This window comes from Trichechus manatus, unplaced genomic scaffold, assembly GCF_000243295.1.
Source record: "Trichechus manatus latirostris isolate Lorelei unplaced genomic scaffold, TriManLat1.0 scaffold00047, whole genome shotgun sequence".
In the NCBI taxonomy this organism is placed as follows: Eukaryota; Metazoa; Chordata; class Mammalia; order Sirenia; family Trichechidae; genus Trichechus; species Trichechus manatus.
In genome coordinates, this window is record NW_004443983.1 from 7498365 (window position 1) to 7525390 (window position 27026).

At 40.3% G+C, this 27026-nt stretch overlaps 1 protein-coding gene across 2 annotated transcripts in view; it reads right to left on the bottom strand.

The window, feature by feature from the left end:
* The window catches only part of KCNN2 (potassium calcium-activated channel subfamily N member 2), a 168536-nt gene that overhangs the window by 35258 nt on the left and 106252 nt on the right, over positions 1-27026 (bottom strand). For both annotated transcript variants that reach the window (XM_004376984.3, XM_012555718.1), the window contains one exon: positions 978-1119. In XM_004376984.3, the coding sequence (XP_004377041.2) occupies positions 978-1119 (142 nt within the window). The remainder of the gene's footprint in view (positions 1-977; positions 1120-27026) is intronic.

A 27026-nucleotide genomic window follows, 5' to 3' on the forward strand; every position in this document is an offset into this window, starting at 1 on the left:
TGAGCCTGCCGGGTGTCTCTGAAGGACAGTGGCGTGTCCCTTCCAGCTGCAAACCTTTCTGGAGTACTCCACAAGACTTGGCCTCCTGTCCCCAGCCTCATACATGCCACTTTCCCCCTTCACTCAGTACACTCCTCACCTAGTGACCCTGCTCAAGTGTACTGAAGCTCCGTCAAATAAGGCATTTCCTCTTCTTCGGATGCCCTTCCCTCCTCCCTCTGTGCCTGGCTACTCATCCTACTCATCTCAGCCTAAAAGTCAATTTTCTAAGGATTATTTGTCTGAGTAGATCCCACCCCTCCCCCACAGTCCCTAAATCAGATCAGAAGCTTTGCTGCTGCTTCATACACTTGTCACAAATGTAATTGAAACTTATTTGTTAAGTTTTTTAATGTTGGTCCTCTCCTGCAAACTCCATGATGCAGAGCCCGTGTCTGTCTTCTTTTGTTGTATTCTCGGTTCCTAGCCCCGTGCCTGACAAACAGCTGGCACTCAACAAATATTTTTAGAAGAATAAAATAAATACATGATTACATTATTAATTCTTCAATCTGTCAACATACTTCTATATAGTTATTATGGTTCATATTTTACAGATGAGGAAACTAAGTTTCTGAGATGACCCATGTACTCAGCTTCCCACAGCTAGGAAATGTCAGAACTCACATTCAAACAAAGGGCTTCCTGACTCCAAAGCCAATGCTCTAAGATAAAATTAGTTAATGTCAGTGACTGGCCCACAAAGAGGTAGTGATGTCTTCCAACAAGCAGTCTAGCAGCAATATGCCTTCAATGGAACTAGTTGATGAGAAGAATTCAGATGAAAACTGTTGGCACTCTTTCCCAACACAGACATGATTGATTTTTACTAATTTCCTGCTATAGAGAACATAAGTAGCATGCAATACACAGGGATGAATAGTTTCAGTGCCTTCTTGAGAGTAAATGAAAAAGAAGAGAAGCAAAAAGTCACTTACCATAATTCCAGTAAGCAAACAAACGCCTTTCCCACAATATGTGTTAGGTACCATGTCACCATAACCAATGGAGAGAAAAGTTATTGATATCAACCACATGGCTCCAAGAAAGTTGCTAGTAACATCCTGTTGGTCATGGTACCTGAAAAATAGTGAACATAACCAGACCTTTTTAATTAGTCTACAGTTCTGGTAGCTAAGAGCAGTTTGATTCAATTCAATAAATTCACCAAGCATACTCTATAAACTGCTCTATTTAGGGGTTTTCAAAGCTCATTATTGTAAATACAGTTGAGATTCCATCTAAACAATCTGAAAGACATCAGAAGTGCCTTAACTTTGAAAGTAAATCTGAAAGAGCAACTTTAAAATATGAAAAATGATTTTTCTCCTTGGTGTCAGATGATATACACACTTTTATCTTCGTACACTCCTCGGCCCCTGCCCATGTCTCATCACTCCTTGATGCCCAACTGAGGTACCAGACTTACAGAACAATATGCAGTTCCCCAGTCTCACTCCATTATCTTTGCACCAAGCTGTTCCCTCTGCTTGGATTATCTTTGGTCATCTTTTTCCCTAAATGGGATTAATTCCAAGTTATCCGCCCAAATAAATTCAGGTGGAAGCCTTTCCTGTCTACGCTTCTTCCTAGCTCCTCCCCTGTCCTTCCTCAGTATCCTGTGCATCCCTCAATCACAGGACTGTGTTGTACTGTCCACCTGTCAGTCCTTCACCCAATCTCCCTGAAGGCAGAAACCGTACCTTTGATCACACAGTCCCTGGCCAGAACTTGAGCCTAATAAAAGTTGTTGACTTATTGGTTGCACACAAGGAGCTTGTAGTCAAAAAGAGGGAGAAGGATATAGTTTATCCTGATTATTCTTTAAGGTGTCAAGGCTTTCTGGTGGGGAGAAGAGTGTTTATGTAACAACTAGATTTCCTGTAACATTTTGCTTGAATCAACACTACTGCTGGCCCTTTATGCAGACACGCTATCTACCACCATACAACAGTGAGGCCATGTGAGTTGTTACCCTGAGAAAAATTTGCTCCAGACTCGTGTTCTGTGTAGCCATGGGACAGAGTGGTGCTCTTCGGGTCTCTGTGGCAGTCAGGCCCCAGGCTTTGGTCGCTAGAGGCGTTCCTTCCTCTAAAGACCACTGTCCTTCCAGCTCTCAGATAGCGCTGGGGAGTACTGTTCTTTCCTCATTTCTTGTTCTCCAATGCTACAAAACATGCTGTAATCACCTGGGATGCATATTCCTCTGGTTTACACTCTTTCAGTCCTGCCTTTCAACTAGACTCTCTGCCTGTGCAGACAGAGCTAGGATGCCAGAGCCCCAGAATTGATCCCATGTAAAACATACACTGAGCTATCACATTTTCTTTTTTTTTTTTTCCTTCTGTCCTTCATCCCAAAAAGCACAGAAGGTTTTCCTCTGCAGTATCACTGGATCTTTCTTCTGTCTTTGGATATACAAAAGACCTATGCTTATCACTTTTATACATGTGTCTTCTTCCAAAGGAATAAGAGAGAACCTAAAAAATGCTATTCGCTGCTACTTTAGGGAAGGAGGAACCCCTGGCTGGAGTGAGTGGAGCCCCAGAATAGGAAGGAGTGAGGGGAACTCCTGCATCTCCTGGAAGAGAGGTAAGGGTGTGTGAAGAGGCAGCCAGCTCCTGCTGAGGAGCATCCTGCGAGTTTGTGGTGGCAGGAGGGCAGAAACCTCCACTGTCCCATGCCCCTGGAACTGCCATCAGGACCCAGTGGTGGAGCCCCCTCTTCCCAGAGTGGCTGGGCAGAGAGGCTGCTGTCGCCAATGGGAGGTCAAGATATACTACTAGCATTACAGGCAAGTGCTTTTCCTCTGAGAAACTTTGTTAACATACTGTGTACATATGAGTATAGTGAGGTGATTAGTGCTATACTGCAGCTACAACAGCTTTTGTGGCTGCTCTGGGAGTCTGCCCTGCATATGTAACACAGCCTCTATGGGAGAACGTGGTTTTTGGTCGCAACAAGACCCTTAGGGGTAAGTTTTGGATTATGGCACAGGCATGGTATTGGGGCTCTCTGGAGAGTATTCCTCACCATGCGGTTGCTTGAAATGGGGAATATATTATCTCGGCATAGGTGTGGGTTAATGGGGGAGAGGGAGAATTAATTTCCTATTTGATCTTTAAATATGAGACAAAGTTTCTTCTTAACAAAGTATGATGTACACAGAGATCTGATACATTTAAGACTTAATGGCTCTAGCTTCCCTGATGCATATATACATATATATAGTACTTGCATTTTCTCATTTAACATATACTGTTTTAATATACAGACAATCTTATTTGGCTGAAATAGTTATATTCTTCACCCCCTCTATATTAACAAAGTGTCCTCAGTCACTAGATTAGAAAATGTGCCCATGCCAGAGTGAAATCTTCCTTTCAGGCTATTCCTACACAGAGAGTGACCAGACCACTACTATCTGCTGTTCTTGTTGATGTTAGTTGTTGTGGAGTCAGCTCCATCTCATGGCAATGCTATGTACAACATAATGAAACGCTGTCTGGTCGTGCGCCATCATCATGATCCTTGGCATTTTTTACTCCATTGTTGCGGCCACTATGTAGTGCCTACAACCTAGAGGCTCATCTTCCAGCACTTAAGTAAATAATATTGTTATGATCCATAAGTTTTTCATTGGTTAATTTTTGGAAGTAGATTGCCAGGCCTTTCTTCCTAGTCTGTCTTAGTCTGGGAGCTTCACTGAAACCTGTCTACCATGGGTGACTCTGCTGGTATTTGAAATACGGATGACATAGCTTCCAGCATCACAGCAACATGCAAGATGGATGGTGTACTATCTGCTAGGCACATGGTTTTCCTTTGCTAGAACAACTACAAAGATGAGTTCAAGATTTCATAATATTAAAGGTCCCTAGGGGGCAACTCCATGCCTGGTGCCTGCAAGGAGATCTCAAGAGTGGCTTGGATGTGGAAGTCTTTCTCAGTTGTTCTTCCTGGAGCACTTTTGATTTGGTTTTCCAAGTTTGGAGCAGTACCTGACTTTCAAACATTGCAGTGAAAAGCATTCACTGGAACATTTAGGCAAGTGGACTTTTCCTTAGTTGCTCACCTTTACTAAATAGACATGTTTTAAATACACAAATAAATTTCTCCCATTCTCATTTGACTCTTTACCAAACTCTTAAGTACTCTGCCATTATATCATTCAGTCAATGTTTATTATATGTGATGCACATTACACTGGGTAAGAGACATTAATCCTGTATTGGAGAGCCTAATGAGAAACACGTATCTTTCTAGGAATTGGTATTTTAGGGCTTGAGATTCAATGGTAAATTATCCCTTTTGGTTATAAAATAATAAACCTGCCTGAAAAATAGCTCAGAGTGAAAAAATAACATTTCATAGAATGTTTATATTGCATTCAGACACATGGAGTTATGAATAGTCAAGATGAGTTAATTAGGGTACAAATTAGATATTATTAGAATAATCAACAGAGTTCTATCTCGGCAACTCAAACAAATTTTAGACTTATCTTTGGGATGATATTATTGCTTAGAATACCCCTGGGTTTTGAATTTATGCCAGATTCACACCACTGTGAATGGTAATAAGTGCAATTTAAATGGTTAAAAAAAATTTCAAAACATTTCTTATCATAGAAGTTTATTTCACAGACTTCCTCACACAATTCCAGCCTTCTTCTCCACAAGGAGAGCTGTTCTGGGAAAGACAGGAAGAAATGACTCACGTGGCACATTTCAAGTTTTGATCAATATGAATGCTTGTTTAAGAAAAAATACATTAAATAAGATTAAAATTAGTGCCAGGGATGCCTGATGATCTCAAGCTTTTAAAATAAGGGCTTTGGGGAGGGGACTTATTGAACTGTTATACAGTACTGCATGCTCCATCGACTTAAAAGATTATGAGACCAGCTTTAAGGTTTTAAAGGAAGCAAAATGTTCGTTTTCTTTGTTCCCATTCCTTCATTTATTGCTTCTATAGGCTTAGCACTTTGTCTTAAATCATACACGTGACAGCTTTCTATAACATTTGTCAAGTTCACAAGAGCTGTCTTTCCAAGGGGCTCAATGAATTAGTTCCCTCCGAATGAGGCAGTCTCTGCCCAGCTATCCTGTTCCCCCTCAGCACCCTTCCAGAAGCAACATGAGCCTTGGCCACACTAATGGTGGGCAATTATGCCATCATCTTTCGCTGCTCTTTTTCTCTGCAGATGCATTTCCTTCTGTGTGGAAACACCTTCTCTCCACTTCCTAGCCCTAACTGTCCTTCGAGAACCTGTCCATGGGTCACCTTCTCCAGATTCCACATAGCTTTTGGACAGCATGGTAGTTCATGCTGGACTGCATATAGGTCCTTACTGTCTATCCCTGAAGCAGCTTGTGGGTACCTCTCTGCCATTCCATAAATTTTAACTTGGATCATAAAAGATACCTGATTTATAATTTACTTATTTAACATACCCCTAGAATCAAAATTATAAAGACTTTGAGGACAAGGACTCTGCCTTATTCATTGTTGTATCCACGTACAACGTTTAGACGAAGATAGCATGGATTTGATAAAGGTTTATGGAATAAATTAGTGTGACAATGTGAAACATTTGTTCCCAATCTGACTTGCCTTAGGTTCACATGCTAGGCCTTCAAAAGCACATACTTAGAGAAGCAAAAAGGGCAAGAATGATTCTTGTCCATTGGTCAACGAGAACAGAATATGTCATGTTATATTCCAAGATGTGTGGGCAACTTACAAGATTTTCTTCTATCTGGACAAAATAACTCTACATTGGAGGATAACAGCTGAAAGACTCTGTTCATTAATCCCCTTCTATTAAAATACTTATTAATAGTAGAAATGGCAAAAAGATCTCATCTCAAATGTCAGTTCTCATCTCAAATGTCAGCCTTAGTTATATGGTGAAAAGTATTATGAAGATTTAAATGCATGTGATCAAGCCCCCATTTCATCTCCTGTCTCTCCTAAAATACCACTAACATGATAGAAAGGCAGTAAAAAGATATAAACCCAGAACAACAAAGTGAGGGGAAAAGAGACATCAGGAAACAAGAAATAACACATTTTTATAAGAATGAAAGTTCACAGGAATTCCGCTTCCAGCCAAAATAGAGTAATAGGAGATTTACCCTCACAACTCTCATAGCAACTCACAGAGACCTTATAGGACAGAGTAGAACTGCCCCATAGGGTTTCCTAGCCTGTTATCTTTACAGGAACAGACTGTCAGGTCTTTTCTCCCGAGGAGCCACTGGTGGGTTCGAACTGCCAACCTTTTGGTTAGCCACCAAGCTCTCAGCCATTGTGCCACCAAGGTCGTAGTGAGTTGGAATCGACTTGATGGCAGACAATAACAACAACAACCCACAGAAGTGAAACAACTAAAAAACCAGACAAAATATCTGAAGCAATGGTTTTCAAGACTGGTCATCCAGCAACAAAGGACAGGGATCCCTGAGAGATGGTAAACAAGGGTGGCCATACAACCACCCTGGAGAGTCTCCAGGATGCAGCTCAAGGAGGACAACCAGGCAGAGCCCTGAGATTCCCCCCAAGTTGAGACAGAGCTGGGAGTCCAGGGAGGCCAACATGGCTGGAGTTCAGAGGACCAAAAACCAGAGAGGAGAGAGCCCCAGAGATCTGTAGAGGGGTCCCCTGATTATTCAGCTGAGTACTGACTAGTGCATGTATGTGAAACTATCCAAGGCTGTAGAAGCAGAAGCACACTTTTGTACGGTTCTTATACTACATGTAAAGTGATATAGTATCACTTGAATATAGATTATAGTAAGTGATATAATATCAGGTGAGGGTAGACTATGATAACTGAGGCACAGTATATGGTAATTCATATGTAGGTATGCTGTAAACCCTAAACCAAAAAAAACAAACCAGTTGCCGAGTTGATTTTGACTCATGGAGTTCTTATGTGTTTCAGAGTAGAACTACACTCCATAGGGTTTTCAAAGGCTGTGATCTTTTGGAAGTAGATCACCAGGCCTTTCTTCCAAGGCACTTCTAGGTGATTTTGTACTGCCAACCTTTCGGTTAGTAGCTGAGCACTTAACCATTTGCACCACCCAGAGACTCCATAAACCCTAAAGCAACCATGAAAATAACATGCCAAAGCATAACAGCTGATAAGCCAATAAAGGTTTTAAGATGAAATAAGAAAATCCAAAAGGCAGCAGAAAAACAGGGAAAAAGGAACAAAACACAGATGTGACAAAAATAAAATAGAAAGAAGACAGATTCAACCCAACCGCATCTGTAACCACACTAAAAATAAATGGCCTAAGTACCTGCTATGGATTGAATTGTGTCTCCCAAAAATGTGTGTCAGTTTGGCTACGCCATGATTCCCAGTATTGTGTGGTTGTCCTCCATTTTGTTATCTGATATAATCATCCTATGTGTTGTAAATCATAACCTCTATGATGTTAATGCGCCAGGATTAGAGGCAGTTATGTTAACGAGGCAGGACACAATCTACAGAATTAGATTGTATCTTGAGTCAATCTCTTTTGAGATATAAAAGAAAGAAGCAAACAGACAGGAGAGGGACCTTATTACCACCAAGCAAGAAGAGCCAGGAACGGAGCATGTCCTTTGGACCTGGGGTCCCTGCACTAAGAAACTGCTAGACCACGGGAAGGTTGATGACAAGGACCTTCCCCCAGAGCTGACAGAGAGAAAGCCTTCCCTTGGAGCTGGTGCCCTAAATTTGGACTTCTAGCCTTCTAAACTGTCAGAGAATAAATTTCTGTTTGTTAAAGCCATCCACTTGTGGTATTTCTGTTACAGCAGCACTAGAAAACTAAGACAGTACCCCAGTTTAAAAACAGAGATTGTCATATTGAAATTACATGGAAAAGCAGTAACTGACTTGGTTAGGTGGAAGGAATATATCCCGAATTCCTGGAGAGAGTGATGAAGAAAGGGGGACCGGTTCACCAAAAGAACCCATGAGAATCTCACACTTAGAGAAACCACGTACCATGCTATGGGTAGGTGATGTTCAAAGCTGAAAACAGGAGAACTGACTAACCATAAGCATACAGGATGATCAATCTCGAAGTCCCTGCCCCTGTCTGGTACTGCCAGGCAACTAACAGGAGATAGGTTTATCTCTGGGCACAGACAGGTGACTTGGGGACCCAGGGCCCAGCTAAGGACAGAAGAGATGTTAGGGGCTGAAAACATGGGGATTAAGTGCATGTTTTCAAACTAAACAGTAGTATCCCTACTTTCTTTTCTTCACTCCCTACCCAGTACGCTAAAATTAGAACTCACTAGTACAGAGAAAGACAATATTTTTCTCTGGGGAAATAGAACAGCCCCAGAGAAAAGACAACCTATACTGACATTCCAACCAGTTGCTATTGAGTCAGAGTGTCAGAGTAGAACTGTGTTCCATAGGGTTTTCAATGACTGATTTTTCAGAAGTAGATTGCCAGGCCTTTCCTCTGGGTGGACTCAAACCTCTGACCTTTCAGTTAGCAGCTGAGCATATTAACCGTTTGCACCACCCACAGAATCTTAGTAACAATAAAAATCATTACTATTAAGGATTCATTAGGGATAATGAAAAACTCAGCTTTCTACCCAGTCACTGAGTGGTGATTTCTACCAGACAATAAGCCCTTCTCCTCATACAGAACTTCCAACTGGCTTCCAATTTCCATTCTTGAATTAAAAAAAATAGTAAATGATCACCACACATTTGAGATATGCATTCTATAGAACCCTGGTGGTGTAGTGGTTAAGAGCTACGGCTGCTAACCAAAAGGTCAGCAGTTCAAATCCACCAGGTGCTCCGTGGAAACCCTATAGGGCAGTTCTACTCTGTCCTGTAGGGTTGCTATAAGTTGGAATTGACTTGACGGCAGTGCATTTGGTTTTTTGGGTTTGGTTCTATAGAAAATATACAGACAAAAAAAGGTTGGGGTGGAGGATGGCGAGAAAGGAAAGAAGGAAGGGAGGAACCCTAAGAATCTGATGAAGCAGAATTCTGGTAAACCAGAATAATCAGGGTGATGAGGGGCCAGGCACATACACTCTATAAGTTATATCATGAAAGACCTAAGGGAACTATTGCATCCATAAAATAGGAACAGGATGCTTCATAGAAGGTAGAGTTTAACTTAAGAAAGGAGACTTAAAATTACAGTGAGAAAAATCATAATAAGATTAGAAAATACAGTAGTAAAAATTTCCCAGAAAATAGAACAAAAAGGAAAAAGAGAGTGAGAACAAACAAGATAGAATTTTCAGAGAAATCAGTTTAGAGAATCCAACACTGGCTTTCCAGAAGGAGAACACAGAAAATGGAACGACAAAAAAACTGGAAGGCAGGCATCTCTCAAGGGAAGGTCCTACTGAGTATCTGCATACTGAATAAAGAAAAACCCACACCAAGTAGACCACTGTAAATTTTAAAATACCAGGAATAAGGGCAGCTAAGGGCAGAAGAGATGTTAGCGGCTGAAAAGAAGATCTTAAAAGTTTCAAAGACGGAAAAAATAGATTCCAGCTAAACATTACAAATGGTTGCCTGTAACACTAAATTGTTTTAACAAGTGTGTGTGTTGTAGGGGGGAAGGGAGGAAGCAGTCTATTTTGGCTGGTCTTGCTAATGTTGGTGTTAGGTGCTGTTGAGTCGATTCTGACTCATAGTGACCCTACTGGTGGCACAGTGGTTAAAAGCTCGGCTGCTAACCAAAAAAATGTCAGCAGTTCGAATCCACCAGCCGCTCCTTGGAAACCCTGTGGGGCAGTTCTGCTCTGTCCTATAGCATCACTATGAGTCAGTTTTACAAATTGGAGGGATGAAGAATTTGGGAGGAGGAACTGAACAAGTGTAGCTCTCCTTGCCCATAGAGCAGGGGCATTTTGTTTTGCATGGAGTAAGCTTACCAGGAGTGGAGGGGGGAGGACTGAGAGGGGGTAATGAGGTGTCTCCTTTAGGGTACAAGGGTGCACCTATGACTCCACCTACTTTAGTGGTGAGTGGTCAGAGTACTAGGCAGCCCATCTGGCTATAGATCAAGTGGTGGTGTCCAAATCACCTTTATGTCAGTAATGAAGCTGGTATTTTGCTATTCATCAGTTGCAGTCTTAGAGAGGTGAGAGGGGTATGTTTATCCCCCTCCAAGCCCCAACTATATGCATCTAGTCTAGATGTAAAGTAAGCAAAATAAAATAAAATAATTGATGAAATTAATTTAAACATATGTTGTTGCTGTTGTTTGATTTCAACTCTTAGCAACCCCATGTGACAGAGTAGAACTATCCCATAGGGTTTTCTTGGCTGTAATCTTTACAGAAGCAGATCACCAGGTCTTTCTCCTGTGGAGCTGCTGAGTGGGTTCAAACCATCAGCCTTTAGGTTAGCAGTCCAGCACTTATTCATTTGCACCACCAGGGCTCCTCATTAAAACATACAAGCGTTAAAAAAAAAAAAAAAAAAGTCCAATGAAGGCTCAGAACTAGGTCCAGAGGGAAAAAGTGCTCTGTCTGCCAATGGCTCAGAAAAGAGAGGTTAATACGTATCTCTTATTTGTCACTGATTTATATCAAAGGTACTCCTTGGTGGCACATTAGATTCACCTGGGAAGCATTCAGAACTCTTTGCAAAGGCCCCATACTCAACCAATTAGGCCAAGATGTCTGAGAGTGGAGCCGTGACAGGGATTTTTTAAAAGCTCCCGAGGTGATTTTAATGTGTTGTCATGTTTGAGAATCACCCATTAGCTTTATTTTAAGAGGAGTTTCTCATTCAGTGACATGTTGAATAGCTATATATATAAAGAAACTTTTGGAGGCACTGGAAATGTAAATGAGTAACAAACAGTAAGCATTCTTGAGAAGTTAAAAATCTAGTAAGAAAGAAAATCACATGCCAGGGCTAATAAAATCATAATAATGAGGTCATATACAAGTTTAAAAAAATGTGAATACCAGATATAAAGACATATCAAGAAAATATACAACAGATTGAAAGTAATGACAAGAAGATCTAATAATATAACACTGACACCTAAAATTATAAACAAAGTTTTAAAGTCAAATGAAATTTAAAATTCAGTAGGTCCAACACTTTACTACAAACCTATCTGAGTGTGTTCTTAAGTGAAATTACTGAAATTGTATGTATAAAACTACTGTATGTAATTTACAGAAAGTCCCTTCAGGTCAGAGAACGTGAAGTGACCCAATCCATGAAGACTTTCTCCCAGTTCCCTGCATGTACTCCTGCTGTTCTCTGTATCACTAGATCCTGCCAGCACAAACACGGCTTCAGGATGCTCATGACTCCGATAGAGATGCGCTTCAAAACCAACAAGCAACCAAAGGAAAGCAGCAAGACAGGCAGTACAATGCTACCTCTAAAGCCCAGCTTTAGTTTATTCATGAGCTTGAATTTTCATAAATTATGTACTTCTTTATTAACTCTAAAACACCAAACTTACTAGTTTTTTACCTCGACTATTTCGCCCCTTTAACTTTGCACATTTGGAATTTTTCTTCTGTTTTCATTTGAGTGAGAAAAGTAAAAAAGGTAATGTGTATGTGGGGGTGGGGGGGTGGGTGTGAGGGTGGTGCTAGCAGACAGATTGAGCTTTGCATCTCTGAGGCAGAGAAGAGCAATGCGGCAGGCAGTCACTAGGTGGCAGTGCCACACTAGTTTACACCCATGGTGGCTTCGATGAGTTTGGCCAGGCTGGCCAGCTGTGAGGGGACATTGCTGGGAGTACTGTCAAGAGAAAACACCTCTCCTGGGCACCCTGAAAGTGGGTGTTGTTCCCTGTGGGCCACAAGAGTTGTGGTCGAACTAAACAAGCCTCTTGCAGGGCCACTGCGCAGCCCCAGATTATTGCCAAGAATCGTAGGTGTGTGTGTAGGGGGGTGTTTTGACACTGAATCCATTCTAGATCCAATATATGGTATATCTGAGGCAGCAGCATACAGTATCTTCACATTTCACCACCCTGAGAGTCTCTAGATCCAAGACCAGACCATATCTCCTAATCTGTAAGAGAAAAATCCCTGTGGATTTTTAAAACTAGGCTATGCTGGAAGGGTACAAAAGTCAGGGTCCTGTTTACTTACTCTGAGGTAGAGTCACGGAATAACTGATCTGGACTCACAGGTCCGATCCCCCTTCCCAGTTCTGTGTGACCCAGAGCAGTAGGTCCCTTAACATCTGAGCTGTGTTTTTTGCCCAAGATGAGGATCTATCTACAGGGTGGCTGTGAGCACCAAGATAAGGCGCTGTCCAGATGCTCCCAGACCAGCATATAAAGACTGTTTGCATGTTGTTTACTGGGCAAATACTTTTCTATTGGAGTAAAAGTAACCACAACAGAAAGTGATTACTTTTGGGGGCATACCTTCTTAAGCACAGGTGGAGTGACATAAATTTTAGCTTTAACCAGCATAGACAGATTTTGGTTTTGCTCCCTTTTATCCTACTCTGCATTTTGTTGCCACTGTCAAAGAGCAAAGTGACTCGTAGCACAAAGAGATGTGAAAGGGCAAAGAGGAAAGAAGAAAGAAGGGTGAAAAAGAGGTAAGAAACGACAGGATCTGCTTTGGCAGGGCAAAAGCAACAAGGGGTAAGGGTGGATCAACCCATACAATAGGAGAGTAGGAAGAAAGAGGGATGTTCAGCAACAAGAAGCTCAAATTTAAAAAAAAAACTTCACAACCTTTCTGTACCATCCATCCTCCTCCCTCCTCAGCTGCCTTCTGTCCCCATAACACCACTGCATCCATCTTTAAAGTGCCAGGGAGGAGGAAGGAAGGTATTTCTGGGTCTAGTATCAATGGTGTATTCCTGAGAAATTTTTGACAGGATTTCTGTAAATCAACACAGCTTGAAGGTGCTACCATCTACAACTAGCAGTTATCATGAATTAATTCTAAATTTTCAGTTTTCAAAATACAGCCAATGAAAATTCCTACTAAGAACATACGACAAGAAGTCTTAGCCTCCAGCACTTCCCACTTCCAGGCTGTGCTTCTAGGGAAGCGAAACATTCCCAAACGTCATTGCTTCGTTCCTTACAGAAAGAAAAGCAGCAGAGAGTTAGAAAACTGAGCCACCCAAACCAAGAGAGCAGAGTTGTGAGGGGCACTCGGCCAAATGTGACTCCAGCAAGGCTGAGGAAAAGGATCACAGCTTTTCTGAGGTCATTTTCAAGTTTACCAGTTAAATGTTCCCACTTCAAGGCTAAAAATTAGTCAGAGTGCCTACTAATAGCACCTAGCTTGACTCAGCATGGAAAGCTACAATACAGACTGCGATGCCCAAATGTCCTGAACTGAATGAAAACACAGGTCTAGTTCATGAAGGAGGAACACGTGAGGCAAACAGAGCATCCTCGCCCCATCCCACCACCATCGAGGCCTTCCAATCCCCCACTACATAAAGTCCTGAAGAACACCCTTGCAACACCCTTGCAGAGGTCTACAACTGAAACCATATGTTTCTTTTACAGTCAGGAAAAAATCTTTTTACAGAAGCAGAAAAAAAGGATGAAAGAGGAAGAAAGTGCACTAGCAAAAATGCAAGAGAGAGAGGCTGAAATTGCATAAAGAAAGAAGAAATCACTGCGAATAGAAATTTAAAAAATACATAAGTAAATGGTTGGAGAAAAATTGCTAAGTAAGCCACAAAAACTCAAGATTTGACTCTAGCCAGCCAACTAATTACTTTTTTAAAAATTTAAAAATCAGCCTCATTATCCAGCACAGAAATACCTCACATAGCTTTCACTAGTTTGTACTAGTTTCCAACTAATCCAGAAAGAAAAATGAGAAAGGAAAAACCAACTCAACATTCATTATTCTTCAATTTTAATATTTCAGGAACTTAACATGGTGATTAAAAATACTTCCTGGTTGAATGTCTACCACCTGCAGAAGCAAGCTGGGGAGTGTACACACTTAGTAAAGGGAGCTACCTGCTCAGCTCACCAAAATACACTGGTAAAATCATTACTGATGCCAAATATGGCAGATATTTTCCCAAGGAGAATCACCATATCAGCTTGTCCAGTTTGTGAGATTAAGTTTTTTACACAGTGAATTCTGGAATCATGAAAAAGGAATGAAGCAGAAAGAAGCCTGGATAGAGAAATAGCCTCTGTACTTTGTTTCACGTGCTACCAAGGATCGGGAATCACATAAGACAGACAAATCCCATGAGTGTGTTCATCGTCTCTTCAACACAACCCCATGCCAACAATATGATCTTCTGAAACTCTACCGCTGCTAAACTACTACCCAAATGCAAAGCCACCAAGCCCACACTGACTTCCATTAAAATGACAAAATTAGGTTTATAGAAGTTAAACTCCTGGAGTCCCTAGGTGGCACAAATAGTTAAGCTCTCAGCTCTTAACTGAAAGGTTGGTGGTTCAGTTCCACCCAGAGGTGCCTTGGAGGAAAGAACTGGCGATCTACTTCCAAAAAATCAGCCATTGAAAACCCTGTGGAGCACAGTTCTGCTCTGACACACATGGCGTCGCCTTCAGTCAGAATCGACTTGATGACAGCTGGTAGTAGTGAAACCCTTAGTGAATGTTAACAGATGGATTTGAACAGAGTCCTCTAGGCAGTGAACTTAGATGATGCAGGGCTAGCTAAGCAGGTAAAGTCAACAGGGTCAACATCAGCATCTCCACTGGAGGAGACCCAGGGCAGTACAGCGGGCCTACTCCTGTGCATTTTAGGCATTGGCCTTTGATAGCTTTGGGTTGATGTTGGTGCTACTAATTATTGGTAAAGGGAATTATTTGTGTGACTTTTTCATGTTACTTACTTCCTCTGAGCCTTAGTTTCCTCGTTTATAAAGTGGAAGCAATAAGGCCTAAGGCAGCAGAGCACATTGGTTAAGAATACGACTCTGCAGCCAGATTGCTTAAGCTCCAACCTATGGAGCTGTATGACCCTGGGCAGGCTGCTTAGCCTTTCTGTGCCTCATCTGCCTCACTTGTGAAATAAGTACAACAAGAGCACCCACCTCACAGGTTGCTGTATTTCATGAGTTAAGATCTGTAAAGTGTTTGGAAAAGTGCCTGATCCGTAGAAAGCACTGTGTACATATTTGTTACTTTTTGTTTTTATGATCTTCTACTGTATATAGAGTTTATGAAAATTAATAAATATGCTACATATTGCATACAGAAGATTGTTAGATTATTAAGCATTATTTCTTTATTATATATGGTTGGAAGGCAGAAGGTCTTTTCACCTTCTAGAAGTAACTGTATCACTGTCCCTGCCATTCTTTTTATCCATACTTCATGTAAAGATTTTTATTTTTTTACTGTTTTTCTTCAGTTGTTTGGTAAGCTTAGGAAAGGACCCATATTCATTCTGCTGTTTGGGAGAATTCAGAGGTGTTGAGGTGTTTACTTTTTGGATGTACACAGTTCCTTGTTTTCTCACCTGAAACACACTTCCTTATGGTGTGAACTTTCTCCCCAACCTGCTGAGTTAATTTAATCTTTGGACATAACCCGTTTCCTGACTGGAGTCCCCCTGGAGGTTGGGGTGCTGGTTGATGGTTGGGTAGAAAGCTGTGAGGAAATTTTCAACATACCCTCATTTATATTCCACTAACCTGCGAATGATTGAAGTTGTTAAGTATTTCATTTTACTTGGATCCACAATCAACACCCATGGAAGCAGCAGTCAAGAAATCAAATGATGCATTGCAATGGGCAAATCTGCTGCAAAAGACCTCTTTAAAGTGTTAAAAAGCACAGATATCACCATGAAGACTAAGGTGCACCTGACCCGAGCCACGCTGTTTTCAATCACCTCATATGCATGCGAAAGCTGGACAATGAAGACTAAAGAAGAATTGACGCCTTTGAATTATGGTGGTGTCAAAGAATATTGAATATACCACGGACTGCCAAAAAAACAAACAAGTCTGTCTTGGAAGATGTACAGCCAGAATGCTCCTTAGAAGCAAGGATGGTGAGGCTATGTCTCACATACTTTGAACATGTTGTCAGGAGATATCAGTCCCTGGAGAAGGACATCATGTTTGGTAAAGTAGAGAGTTAGCAAAAAAGAGGAAGACCCTCAATGAGATGGATTGACACAGTGGCTGCAACAATGGGCTCAAGCATAACCAGGATTGTGAGGATGGCACAGGGCTGGGCAGTACTTCATTCTGTTGTATATGGAGTCGCTATGAGTTGGAACCAACTCGACAACACCTAACAACAGCAACAATCTTGTGAACAACATGGAAAACTCCTAATTTATCTCAAAACTCCAAACTCACACGCACAGCTGCTCCTCCTCTGAATTTCTACTAGTTTTTACACTGCAACACTGTCCAAAAGAACTTTCTTCAAAAATAATGAAAATGTTCAATATCTATGCTGTCTAACACAGTAGCCACTAGCGACGTGAAAATTTTTAAAAAATTATAGGAATGGGAACATATGATGACCTTTTTATTATTCTGTGTCTTTTGTTGTATGTCAAAATTATGTCTACTGAGTACTTGAAACGTGCCTAGTGCAAATGAAGAGCTTAATTTTTAATTTCATTTCATTTTAATCAATTTAAAATTAAATTTAAGTAGCCATATGTGGTTAATGGCTGCCATATTGGACAGAGCTGGACCAAAGGGTCAAATTGTGGTATGAGAGCCACAGAACACACATAATCAGGCCTTAACAACACAGCTATTTTAATTCAGCCATAAAGTTTGCTCCGAAATTCCCCTCTGCCAATGTGAAATGGGATAAAGAAATAGAATACACTCCCTGACTTCAGGGGCCTTAAAAAACTACAAACAAATTTGACATGATATTCTGTCCTTGTATTGTCATTCAGTTGCTTGTTTTGTTATTATGCCTCTTGAATAAAGAAAAGTCAATCATTTTAAAGAAATGAATTTTGACTAACCTGTGTATAATAATTCATTCAGACATGCAATGTTCCCCTACTTCATCGGAAGACTATACCAGGTGGTAGGGCCAGAGGAGGAGAACGTGGGTTCAAAAGTGAAGTCCCTCTACCAAACAGTTCTGAAATCCATAATTAATGAAGGATTATCTTAATCTTCACAGGCAGGTAAAATACACCTGTTCTTCCTGTCAATCCTACTTTGGTCACTTTCCATGGCCCTGCCCATACTAGGGGACACAGCTGGTGCCCAAGGTGGGATCCACGAGAAGATTATGGCAGGACAGGTGCTTTCTAGATTGAACTGCTTTCCAAATCAAACGTCCTGAACACCAGAATACAGGCTCATTATCCGGTATTCAAGCTCTGCTTTCCTGGCATCCTACTGAAAAATTAACAGAAGTAGAGCTCTAGTTCTTATGTTTACAAAACAATTTTATATATTGCTTAGTGATATGTATACTGCTAACAAACCTATAACCTGTTACCCATTGCCTTCAAGTTGATTCCGACTCAAAGCAACCCTATGAGACAGAGTAGAACGGCCCCCAGAGGGTTTTCAAGGAGCCACTGGTGGATTCAAACTGCTGACCTTTTGGTTAGCAGCCTGAGCTCTTAACAACTGCGCCACCAGGGCTCCAACAACCTGTAGAAAAATTTAAAAAATCATAGGAATGGGTACATATGATGACCTTTTTATTATTCTGTATCTTTTGTTGTATGTCAAAATTATTTTAAAAACAGATATTCAATGTTGTGAATGTTTTTATTTGTGCAGCTACTTAGCTTACAATAGAAATAGTTTTGATGCACAGCATGAAGAGTAATGCGGCCCACAATGGCTTTCTTTTGCTCCATTTGATTTAATTAACACATTTGTTTACACATTTGTATATTTTACTTAAAAATAACATTTTTATAAAGTCTCTCACTGATGCAAAGGCAACACTTTATAAAAGTGTTGACTTCTAACATTGAAGAGGGCACTCAGTAATAACTGCCACACACATTCTTCCTTAATCAGTAAATGAAGATAAGGTATGCTGTAGTGCATGTATGCGTTTATCATACTAAGGATTTGATTCCCAATTGTGTGTGTGTGTGCAAGCATATAAACTATGTTGCTATTGCATTCAGAATTGTGATCGCCCATCATATAAAACTTGGGAACCATCTGAATTTGCTTTCTAAGCATGACCACCAAGGACACCTGGTGACCTTGATATGGTAGTATAAAAACAGAATATAATGCATAGGTAATGAGACCCATACAGTGCAAGTCACTGTGCTCAGTGCAGAGTGGGGTTAGTTTAGGGTTGACTGAGAAGAGCAGTGGACTTCCCGCAGCTCTGTGCTGTGTCCCAGTCCCCTGACCTGCTCGGTGAGACAGGAAGTACAGTGTTCACCAAGGCAGCCAGGTGCTCACAAAGGCTCGTGGTGAGGCTTCAAGTCTGCACAGTACCAAGCATGCTAATGGCGCTCTATCTAATCAGTGTGGCTTATACAGAACACAACTGCCCTCCCCTCCATATTCTTTACCTCTGTCAATGGTATTTTCAAACACCAACCTTCCCAAATCAGACAAGTTGCAGTCATCTTTTCCCATGCCTCATCCCTGAAATCAAGAAGCCATGATGTTCTGAGGCATCCACCTTCAAACGTTCCCAAATTGAGACATTTCTTCTCGGCCTGCCTCTGCTTGCTTCTCCAGTCTTAATTCTTGCTTGTCCCTCGCTTGCATTCTAGGCTCCAGTTGAAGAACTTTCAATTCACGGAATACACGTTGCTCTTTCCCCTCTAGGCTTCTGCGTATGCTGTCCTTTCTTCCTCTCACACACTAATCCCCCTTTTCTCCTGGCTTCTAGTCTTCTGGCTTCACATCCCAAAGTCTTTTCCACTTCACTCCTCCTGTTCCTAAGACTGAGTTAGGAATCCACTTCTGTCCCACAGAACCTGCAATTACCCATACTACACTTTCACTACCACTTGTCCTTGGGGTGGAAAATGTGTCCTGTTCAAAGCTGTATGCCCAGGAACAGCACCAGGACTGTTACATGGCAGATGGCCCAAAATTGATTTTGAATGCATAAATAAATGAAGGAACCCTAATTGCCCCTGCCTTATTCTAGGGGAGCAGTGATCAAGGCATAGTTTACTGCAACACACATCTCACCAGTCTCCTTGCCTCTGGCCTACACCTTTCTACTTCTCTACATCCTCCTCCTCACTATTCCCTGAGATATCTTGCATAAAATATAAATTTAACTGTCAGTTTGTCTCATACTCTTGGATGGCTTCTCACTGCTTAGAAAGTAAATTCCAATCTCCTCAGCATATACACAAGGCCATTTTGGGCCCAACCTACTTTCCTGCCATTTTTTCCTATCACCAGCTACATGCCAAACTCCGCTCCTTTGGCCCCTTGGCTTCTAATTGTCCTTGCCACACTTTTCCATTTGACATCCTCCTACTCATTCTTTAATACTCATCCCATCTAGGAAGTATTGCCTACATCCCTTAGGCACAAGTCCATACCTCCATCACAGCACTTATGTTAAATTGTAATCTTACTCTGTTATTTATTTGTGTCTTCCATTGGTCATTGAGTGCCCCAGAAAGGACCATCTCTGAAATCTCATTGACTGGCTAAATACTTGGTTGCCAGTAGGAGTTCAATAAATGTTTGTATAATGAGGTGAGAGAAGTCTAAATCCTATACGGCTTATCACTAAAGAAACCTCAATTTTGGAAGTTAATTGCTTTGAATAGCAGAATAAATCAAATTTAACATAGCTGTATTTTTGTCATAGAGCCAAATAGAAAGATAAATATATTACTTAAAATACTTATGCATGCTCATGCTCTTTTGTACAGGTTTTTATTGTTTTGTGTCTGATATATTGCCATTGTCGATTGCTTACATGAATCTCAACTTTAACAAATTACTCTGGAAATGACAGTTTTCAAAGAAAACCTGGATTTTATACTAGCTTCGGCCTAATAATTCTGAACATATTCAGTGGATTTAAAATTATTATTAACCCCTTGCCCCAAGACAAAAGAAGTTCTTCAATGTATAGGATACTATATATTTTCGGCATTTGCTAATTAGTGATCCTTGTGTTCTTGTTCTGTTTTTAACTGTTCAGTTTGATTTTAACTCGAGAAGGAAGTACTCCTTTTATAATCCTAATGGTAACACCTAATGGTTCTGAAGTTCTTTCCACGTGGGAACAGTGAAGACTATGTGACCAAATGCTGGAAACAGCTTACAAGACCTCCACAATTAAACAGAAAACAAATTTTAAAACAAGTATTATTAGCTGTATTAAATACCTTAGGTTATTACCATGTATATATGTCACATAAATAGAAACATGCCTAAATTCCAAAGGTTCTAATCATTAGAAAATCATAAGCCAAAAAAACTAGCACAGGGCTTTGCAGAAAATGAAGAGGAAGTTGATACAGCTGGGAAATAACATTTACCTACTTTTAATGGCAATCAGCGAAAGAACTCATTAAATAAAATACGATGTACCCATAAGATGGACAAATCACCTGGAGAGACCAGAAAAAACTAATACCAATTATATTACCCTCTCTATCATTTTCAGCTTAGAAAAAGAAAACTAAGATACACTAGTGACTAAAATTTAGATTTCTTCTCCTTGAAGTTTTATCTTTGCATTGTCATTGTCTTATTTCCCTGCATTAATAAACCGATAAATCTGAAATAGATTTTAGAAGCCATCTAGTTCAACCTTCTCATTTAACAGGTAAAGAAACTGAGGCCTAGAAATGTGAACTGATCATTCAAGGTCAGAGTGTTAATTAGCAGCTGACAAGGGTTAGAACCCAGCTTTCCTTACTTCCGACCACATACTCAAGCTTCTCCTTAGTAAATCCAGCATTCACTAACTGGCATCCAGGTTTCAATACTTGCCGCCCATGGATCTATTTCATGTGCCTTCACAGATTATTTCTAACTATAAAAATTTTAAAAGCTTCTAAAATCAGTACCCTTCATTAAAATTGCTTTCCTGAGAGCCCTTGAGGGCAGAAAAATAATTTTAGTAAAATCCACTTATTCATAGGAAATTAAATATTTTATGCAATGGATAATTTGAGATCCTTGTGTTCTTGTTCTTTTTTAACTCTTCAATCTCATTTAAACTTAGGAAGCGAGACACTCCTTACATAATCCCAATGAAGCAGCAGCTAATGATTCTAAAGTTCTTTCTACATGAGAAAAATGAACTTACGTGACCACATGCTAAAAACAGCCTACAAGATTTCCACTGAAGCAGAAAACACATTTTAAAAACAACCACTGTATTGGAGCTCTGGTGGCATAGTAGTTAAGAGCTATGTCTGCTAACCAAAAGGTCAGCAGTTCGAATCTACCAGCCACTTCTTGGAAACCCTGTGGGGCAGTTCTACTCTGTCCTATAGGGTCACTACGAGTCAGAATCAACTCAACGGCAACGAGTTTGGTTTTAGTACTGTATTAAAGACCCCCATGTTCTCAAGCTTTTAAATAATCAGTCACTTCCTTGTAGAAAACACTTTTACAATCTCTTATGCTGGTATTTGGGGCCATCAAAAATGGTCCTGATTACCTTTCTTTTTTTTAAAAAAAAACACTGGTCTTTATTTTGTATCCAATCAGAGTCAACAGGGCCAGCAGGGGAGAATGTATTAGGAAGATATTCATGGAGATACCTGGGTGATGTTACAGCTTATTGGCTGATGTTACACTCCTGAGTACACGGTCTTGTCCCCCCACCCCCATTTATTTTAATGTACTTTAGATGAAGGTTTACAGAACAGTTTATCATTAAACAGTCAGTATACATATTGTTTTATGACACTGGTTAACAACCCCACGACATGTCAACACTCTCCCTTCTCGACCTTGGAGGATCTTTTTTTTTTTTGGTGAAAATATACATAGCCAAAGTTACACCATTTCAAAAGTTTCTACATGTACAATTCAGTGACATCGATTACATTCTTCCAGTTGTGCTGCTATTCTCACTATCCTTTTCCAAATTATTCCATCCCCATTATCTTCAACTCACTGCCCCCTAGGCTTCCCATCAAACCTTTTGAGTTGCTGTTGTCAATCTGATCTCACATAGATAATTCTGGGGTTTTTTTGTACTTTAGATGAAGGTTTACAGAATAGTTTCTGATTAAACAGTTGGTACACATATTGCCCTATGACAATGGTTAACAACCCCACGACATGTCAACACTGTCCCTTCTCAACCTTGGGTTCCTTATCACCAGCTTTCTTGTCCCTGCCTGCCTACTAGTCCTTGTCCCTGGACTGCTGTGCCTCATTAGTCCCGTTTTGTTTTATGAGGCTGTCCAATCCCCAGATGAACAGTAAACCTCGAGAGTGATTTCATCACTGAGCTAAAAGGGTGTCTGGGGGCCATACTCTCGGGGTTTGTCCAGTCTGTCAGGCCAGTAAATCTGGTCTTTTTTTTTGTGAGTGAGAATTTTGTTCTACATCCTTTTCCAGCTCTATACAGGACCCTGTGTTGTGATCACAGTCAGAGCAGTCAGTGGTGGTAGCCAGGCACCCTCTAGCTGTACTGGACTCAGTCCGGTGGAGGCCTTGGTAGCTGTGGTCCATTAGTCCTTTGGACTAATCTTTTCCTTGTATCCTGTTCTCTTCATTCTTCCTTGCTCCAAAAGGGGTGAGACCAGTGGAGTATCTCAGATGGCTGCTCACAGGCTTTTAGGACCCCAGAGGCTACTCACCAAGGTAGAATGTAGAACATTTTCTTTATAAACTGTGTTATGCCAATAGAGCTAGATGTTCCCTGAGACCATGGTTCCCAGCCCTCAGCCCAGTAACTTGGTCCCTCAGGGAGTTTGGATGTGTCTATGGAGCTTCCATGACCTTTCCTTGTACAAGTTGTGCTGATTTCTCCAGTATTGTGTGCTGTCTCACCCTTCACCAAAGTTACAACTTATCTATTGTCTATTTAGTTCCCCCCACAACACCTCCTATCCTTCCTAACCAACAAAGGTCGTTTCTGTTTGTGTCTGATTACCTTTCTGACCTTATTTTCATGCAGATTCTCAAACAATATCACTGCTTGTGTATTCTTTCTTCAACCTTTCCCACATCTCTGCCTCCCTCACAAAGCTCTCCTTACCTTGGATGTCTTCCACCTTACTTTTCATTGCAACATTGTTTCATATTCTTAAAATCCGATTTAAATAACACTTCTTGCATACTACCATGGTATCTTCTGTTGCTTCTTGGGCATATCCCTTTCCAACTTGCACTGTAGTTATTGATGCATATCTCTCAACTCTCCTTCTAGACTCTAGAGGTAGCCGAGTCATCTTTAAGTACCATCCATGAGCCTCTAGCAAAGCATGTTACAGAACAGCATCTGGCAAGGCATGTTACAGAGAATAGGAGGCACTCAAGGAATATTTACCAAACGAAGGCAAGAGAGAGAAAACCTCATCACAGTATAGAAGCAGCTTGTTTTATTAATGAGGAAACTTAGGTCTAGATTGGTGAAGGGACTTGCCAGTTTGGCCCACATAGGTAAATCCCTGATAATTTAATTCCAAATAACCAGGTATCTTTCTGCATCAAACCATTTTTTATTGCTTATATTTTTTTCTAGAATTCAGTGCATAAATATCCCTGTCCTCCTAAACTGAGTACACAGAAGTTACTCTTTTCTTTATGACAGAAATGGTCAACATATATGTCCATTATTTGTTCTGATGTAATAGGGATGCGGTGCAGAGATGTTTGTCCCCACATGAAATGGCTCTAGACTGTGGTTTTTTTTCCCTAGATTTTATTTACTTTGTTGTTGCTGTTGAGAAAATAAACAGCAAAACGTACACCAATTCAGCATTTTCTACATGTATAATTTAGTGACACTGATTACATTCTGAGTTGTGCAACCATTCTCACCCTCCTTTTCTGAGTTGTTCCTCCCATATTAACATAAACTCACTGCCCTCTAAGATTCCTGTCTAAGCTTTTGAGTTGCTGTTGTCAATTTAATCCCATATAGATAGTTCTTAAAAGAGCATAATGCTCAAAGCAGACCTTTTTTACTGGTTAAGCTAAACTACTGTTCGATTTTAAGATGACTTCAGGGGATATTTTTGGTTTAAGGTTTAAAGATTATCTCAGGGCAATAGTTTCAGACTTTCATCCACCTTCCATGGTTCCAGAAAGTCTAGAGTCCAAGAGAATTTGAAATTCTGTTCTGCATTGTCTCCCTTTTGATCAGGATTCTTCTATGGAATCTTTGATCAAGATGTTCAGTAATAGTAGCCAGGCACCATCCAGTTCTGGTCTCATGGCAAAGGAGGCAGTTGTTTATGGAGGCAATTACCCACACATTCCATATCCTTCTCCTATTTCTGACTCTCCTTCTTCCTCTGTTGCTCCAGGTGAATAGAGACCAATTGTTGTAACTTGTATGGTCGCGTTGCAAGCTTTTAAGACTCCACACACTACGCAATGAACTAGCAGGTAGAATAGAAGTGCTATACACGCTATTAGGCCAATTAACTGGGATATCCCATTAAAATCATGACCCTAAACTTTCAAACCAAGGAACCAAATCCCATCAGGTACTGGTTGTACATAAGCAGCCTCAGCAGCTACTTGTTTTTTTGTTTTTTTTTTTGGCATTGTTGTAAACATATCACACAACTTTTGCCAATTCATCTTTTTACAGGTGTACAACTTATTGACAGCAATTAAATAATCAGCTGTGCAACTCTACCCTTAATCAGTGTTATTTTTCCTTCACTGTTAACCCCCCTACCTCTGTGCTTGGTAACCAACCACTACTAAACTTTGGTCTCTACACATTTGCCTTTTCTTGATTTTTATTAAATGAGGTCATACAATATTTGTCCGTTTGTGATTGGTTTTTTTCACTCAGTATAATGTCAAGCTCCATCAATACTGTAGCATGTATCAAGACTTCATTTCTCTTACTGTATTCCATTGTATGTATGTACCACATTATGTTTATCCATTTATCTGTTGATGGGCATTTAGGTTGTTTCCACCTTCTGGCTATTGGGAATAGTGCTACAATGAACACTAGTGTACAAGTCTCTGTTTGAGTCTCTGCTTTCAAGTCTTTCGGGTATATACCTAGGTATGGCATTGCTGGATCATATAGTTCTATTTTCAGTTTTTTGAGGAACCTCCACACTGTTTTCCACAAGGGCTGTACCATTTTGCATCCCCACCGCAATGGGTAAGGGTGCTAATTTCCCCACTTACTCGCCCACAATTATTGTTTTTCTTTTTTTTTTTTTTTTAAATCTTAACCATCCTAGCAGGAGTGAAATGGTATCTCATTGTGGTTTTGATTTGCATCTCTCTGAAGGCTAATGACACTGAGCATCTTTTCATGTGTTTGGTGGCCATTTGAATGTCCACTTTGGTAAAATGTCTATTCAAGTCCTTTGCCCATTTTATGATTGGGTTATCTGTATTTTTGTTAAGTTGTCAAAGTTTTATGTATATTCTGGTTATTAGGTACTTTTTGGATACACCGTTTTTGAAGATACTCTCTCAGTCAGTAGCTTGTCTTTTTACCTTTTTGGTAAAGTCTTCCAATAAACAAAAGTTTTTAATTTTTCTGAGGTCCCATTTATTTGTCTTTTGCTGTTTGTGCTTTTATTACATTAGATAATCCAGTGTTGAAAGCTAGGCCTGACAGTGTTGCCCTGCTGGTTCTTCTACGGATTTTATGATTTGAATTTACACATTTAGGTCCTGGATCCATTTTGAATGTTTTTGTGTATGGTGTGAGGCATGGATCCTACTTCATTTTTCTGCATGTGGAAATCCAATTTTCCCAGTACTATTTATTGAAGAGACTCTTCTTTACCCATCGAATGGAATTAGCACCCTTGTGAAAATCAGTTGACTACAGATGTGTGGGTTTATTTCTGGACTCTCAATTCTATTTCCTTGGTCTATGTGTTCATTGTTATACCTGTACCAGGAGGTTTTGATTACTGTAGCTGTATACTATGTTTTAAAATTAGGAAGTATGAGTCTCCCTACTTTATTCTTCTCTTTCAACATTGTTTTAGCTATTGGGGCCTCTTGCCATTCCATATAAAGTTTTTCTATTTCTGGAAAGAAGGCTGTTGGAATTTTGACCAGGATTGTGTTGAATCTATAGATCACTTTTGGTAGTTTTGACATCTTAACACTATTAAGTCTTCCAATCCATGAACTTGAAACATCTTTCCATTTATTTAAGTATTCTTTAATCTCTTTCAGCAGTGTTTTATAGTTTTCATTGTATAAGTCCTTCATGTCCCTGGTTAGGTTTATTCCTAGGTATTTTATTTTCTTAGATGCTATTGTAAGTGGAATTATTTCCCTAACTTCCTTTTCAGATTTCTCATTGCTGATGTATAGAAACCCAACTGATTTTTGTTTGTTGACCTTTTACCCTGCAACTTTGCTAAATTCCTCCATTAGCTCTAGAAATTTTCTTGTGGACTCGGGGATTTTCAATATATAGAATCATATCATCCACGAATAAAGATAATTTTACTTCTTTTCCAATCTGGATACATTTTATTTCTTTTTCTTGTCTTACTGCTCTGGCTAGGACTTCTAATACAACACTGAATAGAAGTGGTGAGAGTGTGCACCCTTATCTTGTTCCCAATTTCAAGGGGAAATCTCTTTCTCAATTAAGTATAATGTTGGCTGTTGGTTTTTCATATATGCCCTAAATCATATTGAGGAATTTCCCTTCCATTCCAAACTTCTTTAGGATATTCATCAAGAAGGGTGTTGGGGAGTTCCGGCAAGATGGCGCTCTAGGCAGAAGCACCATGCCGTCCCTCCACAGCAAAGATCTGAAAAACTAAGCCAAACAGAGAATGCAACAATCCTGAAACCCAAGAACATCAAATGAAGAGATAAAGAACTCAGCCGAGCACCAAATGGAGTCAGAATACTGAAAGAGAACGGAGAGTGAGGAGAGATTAAT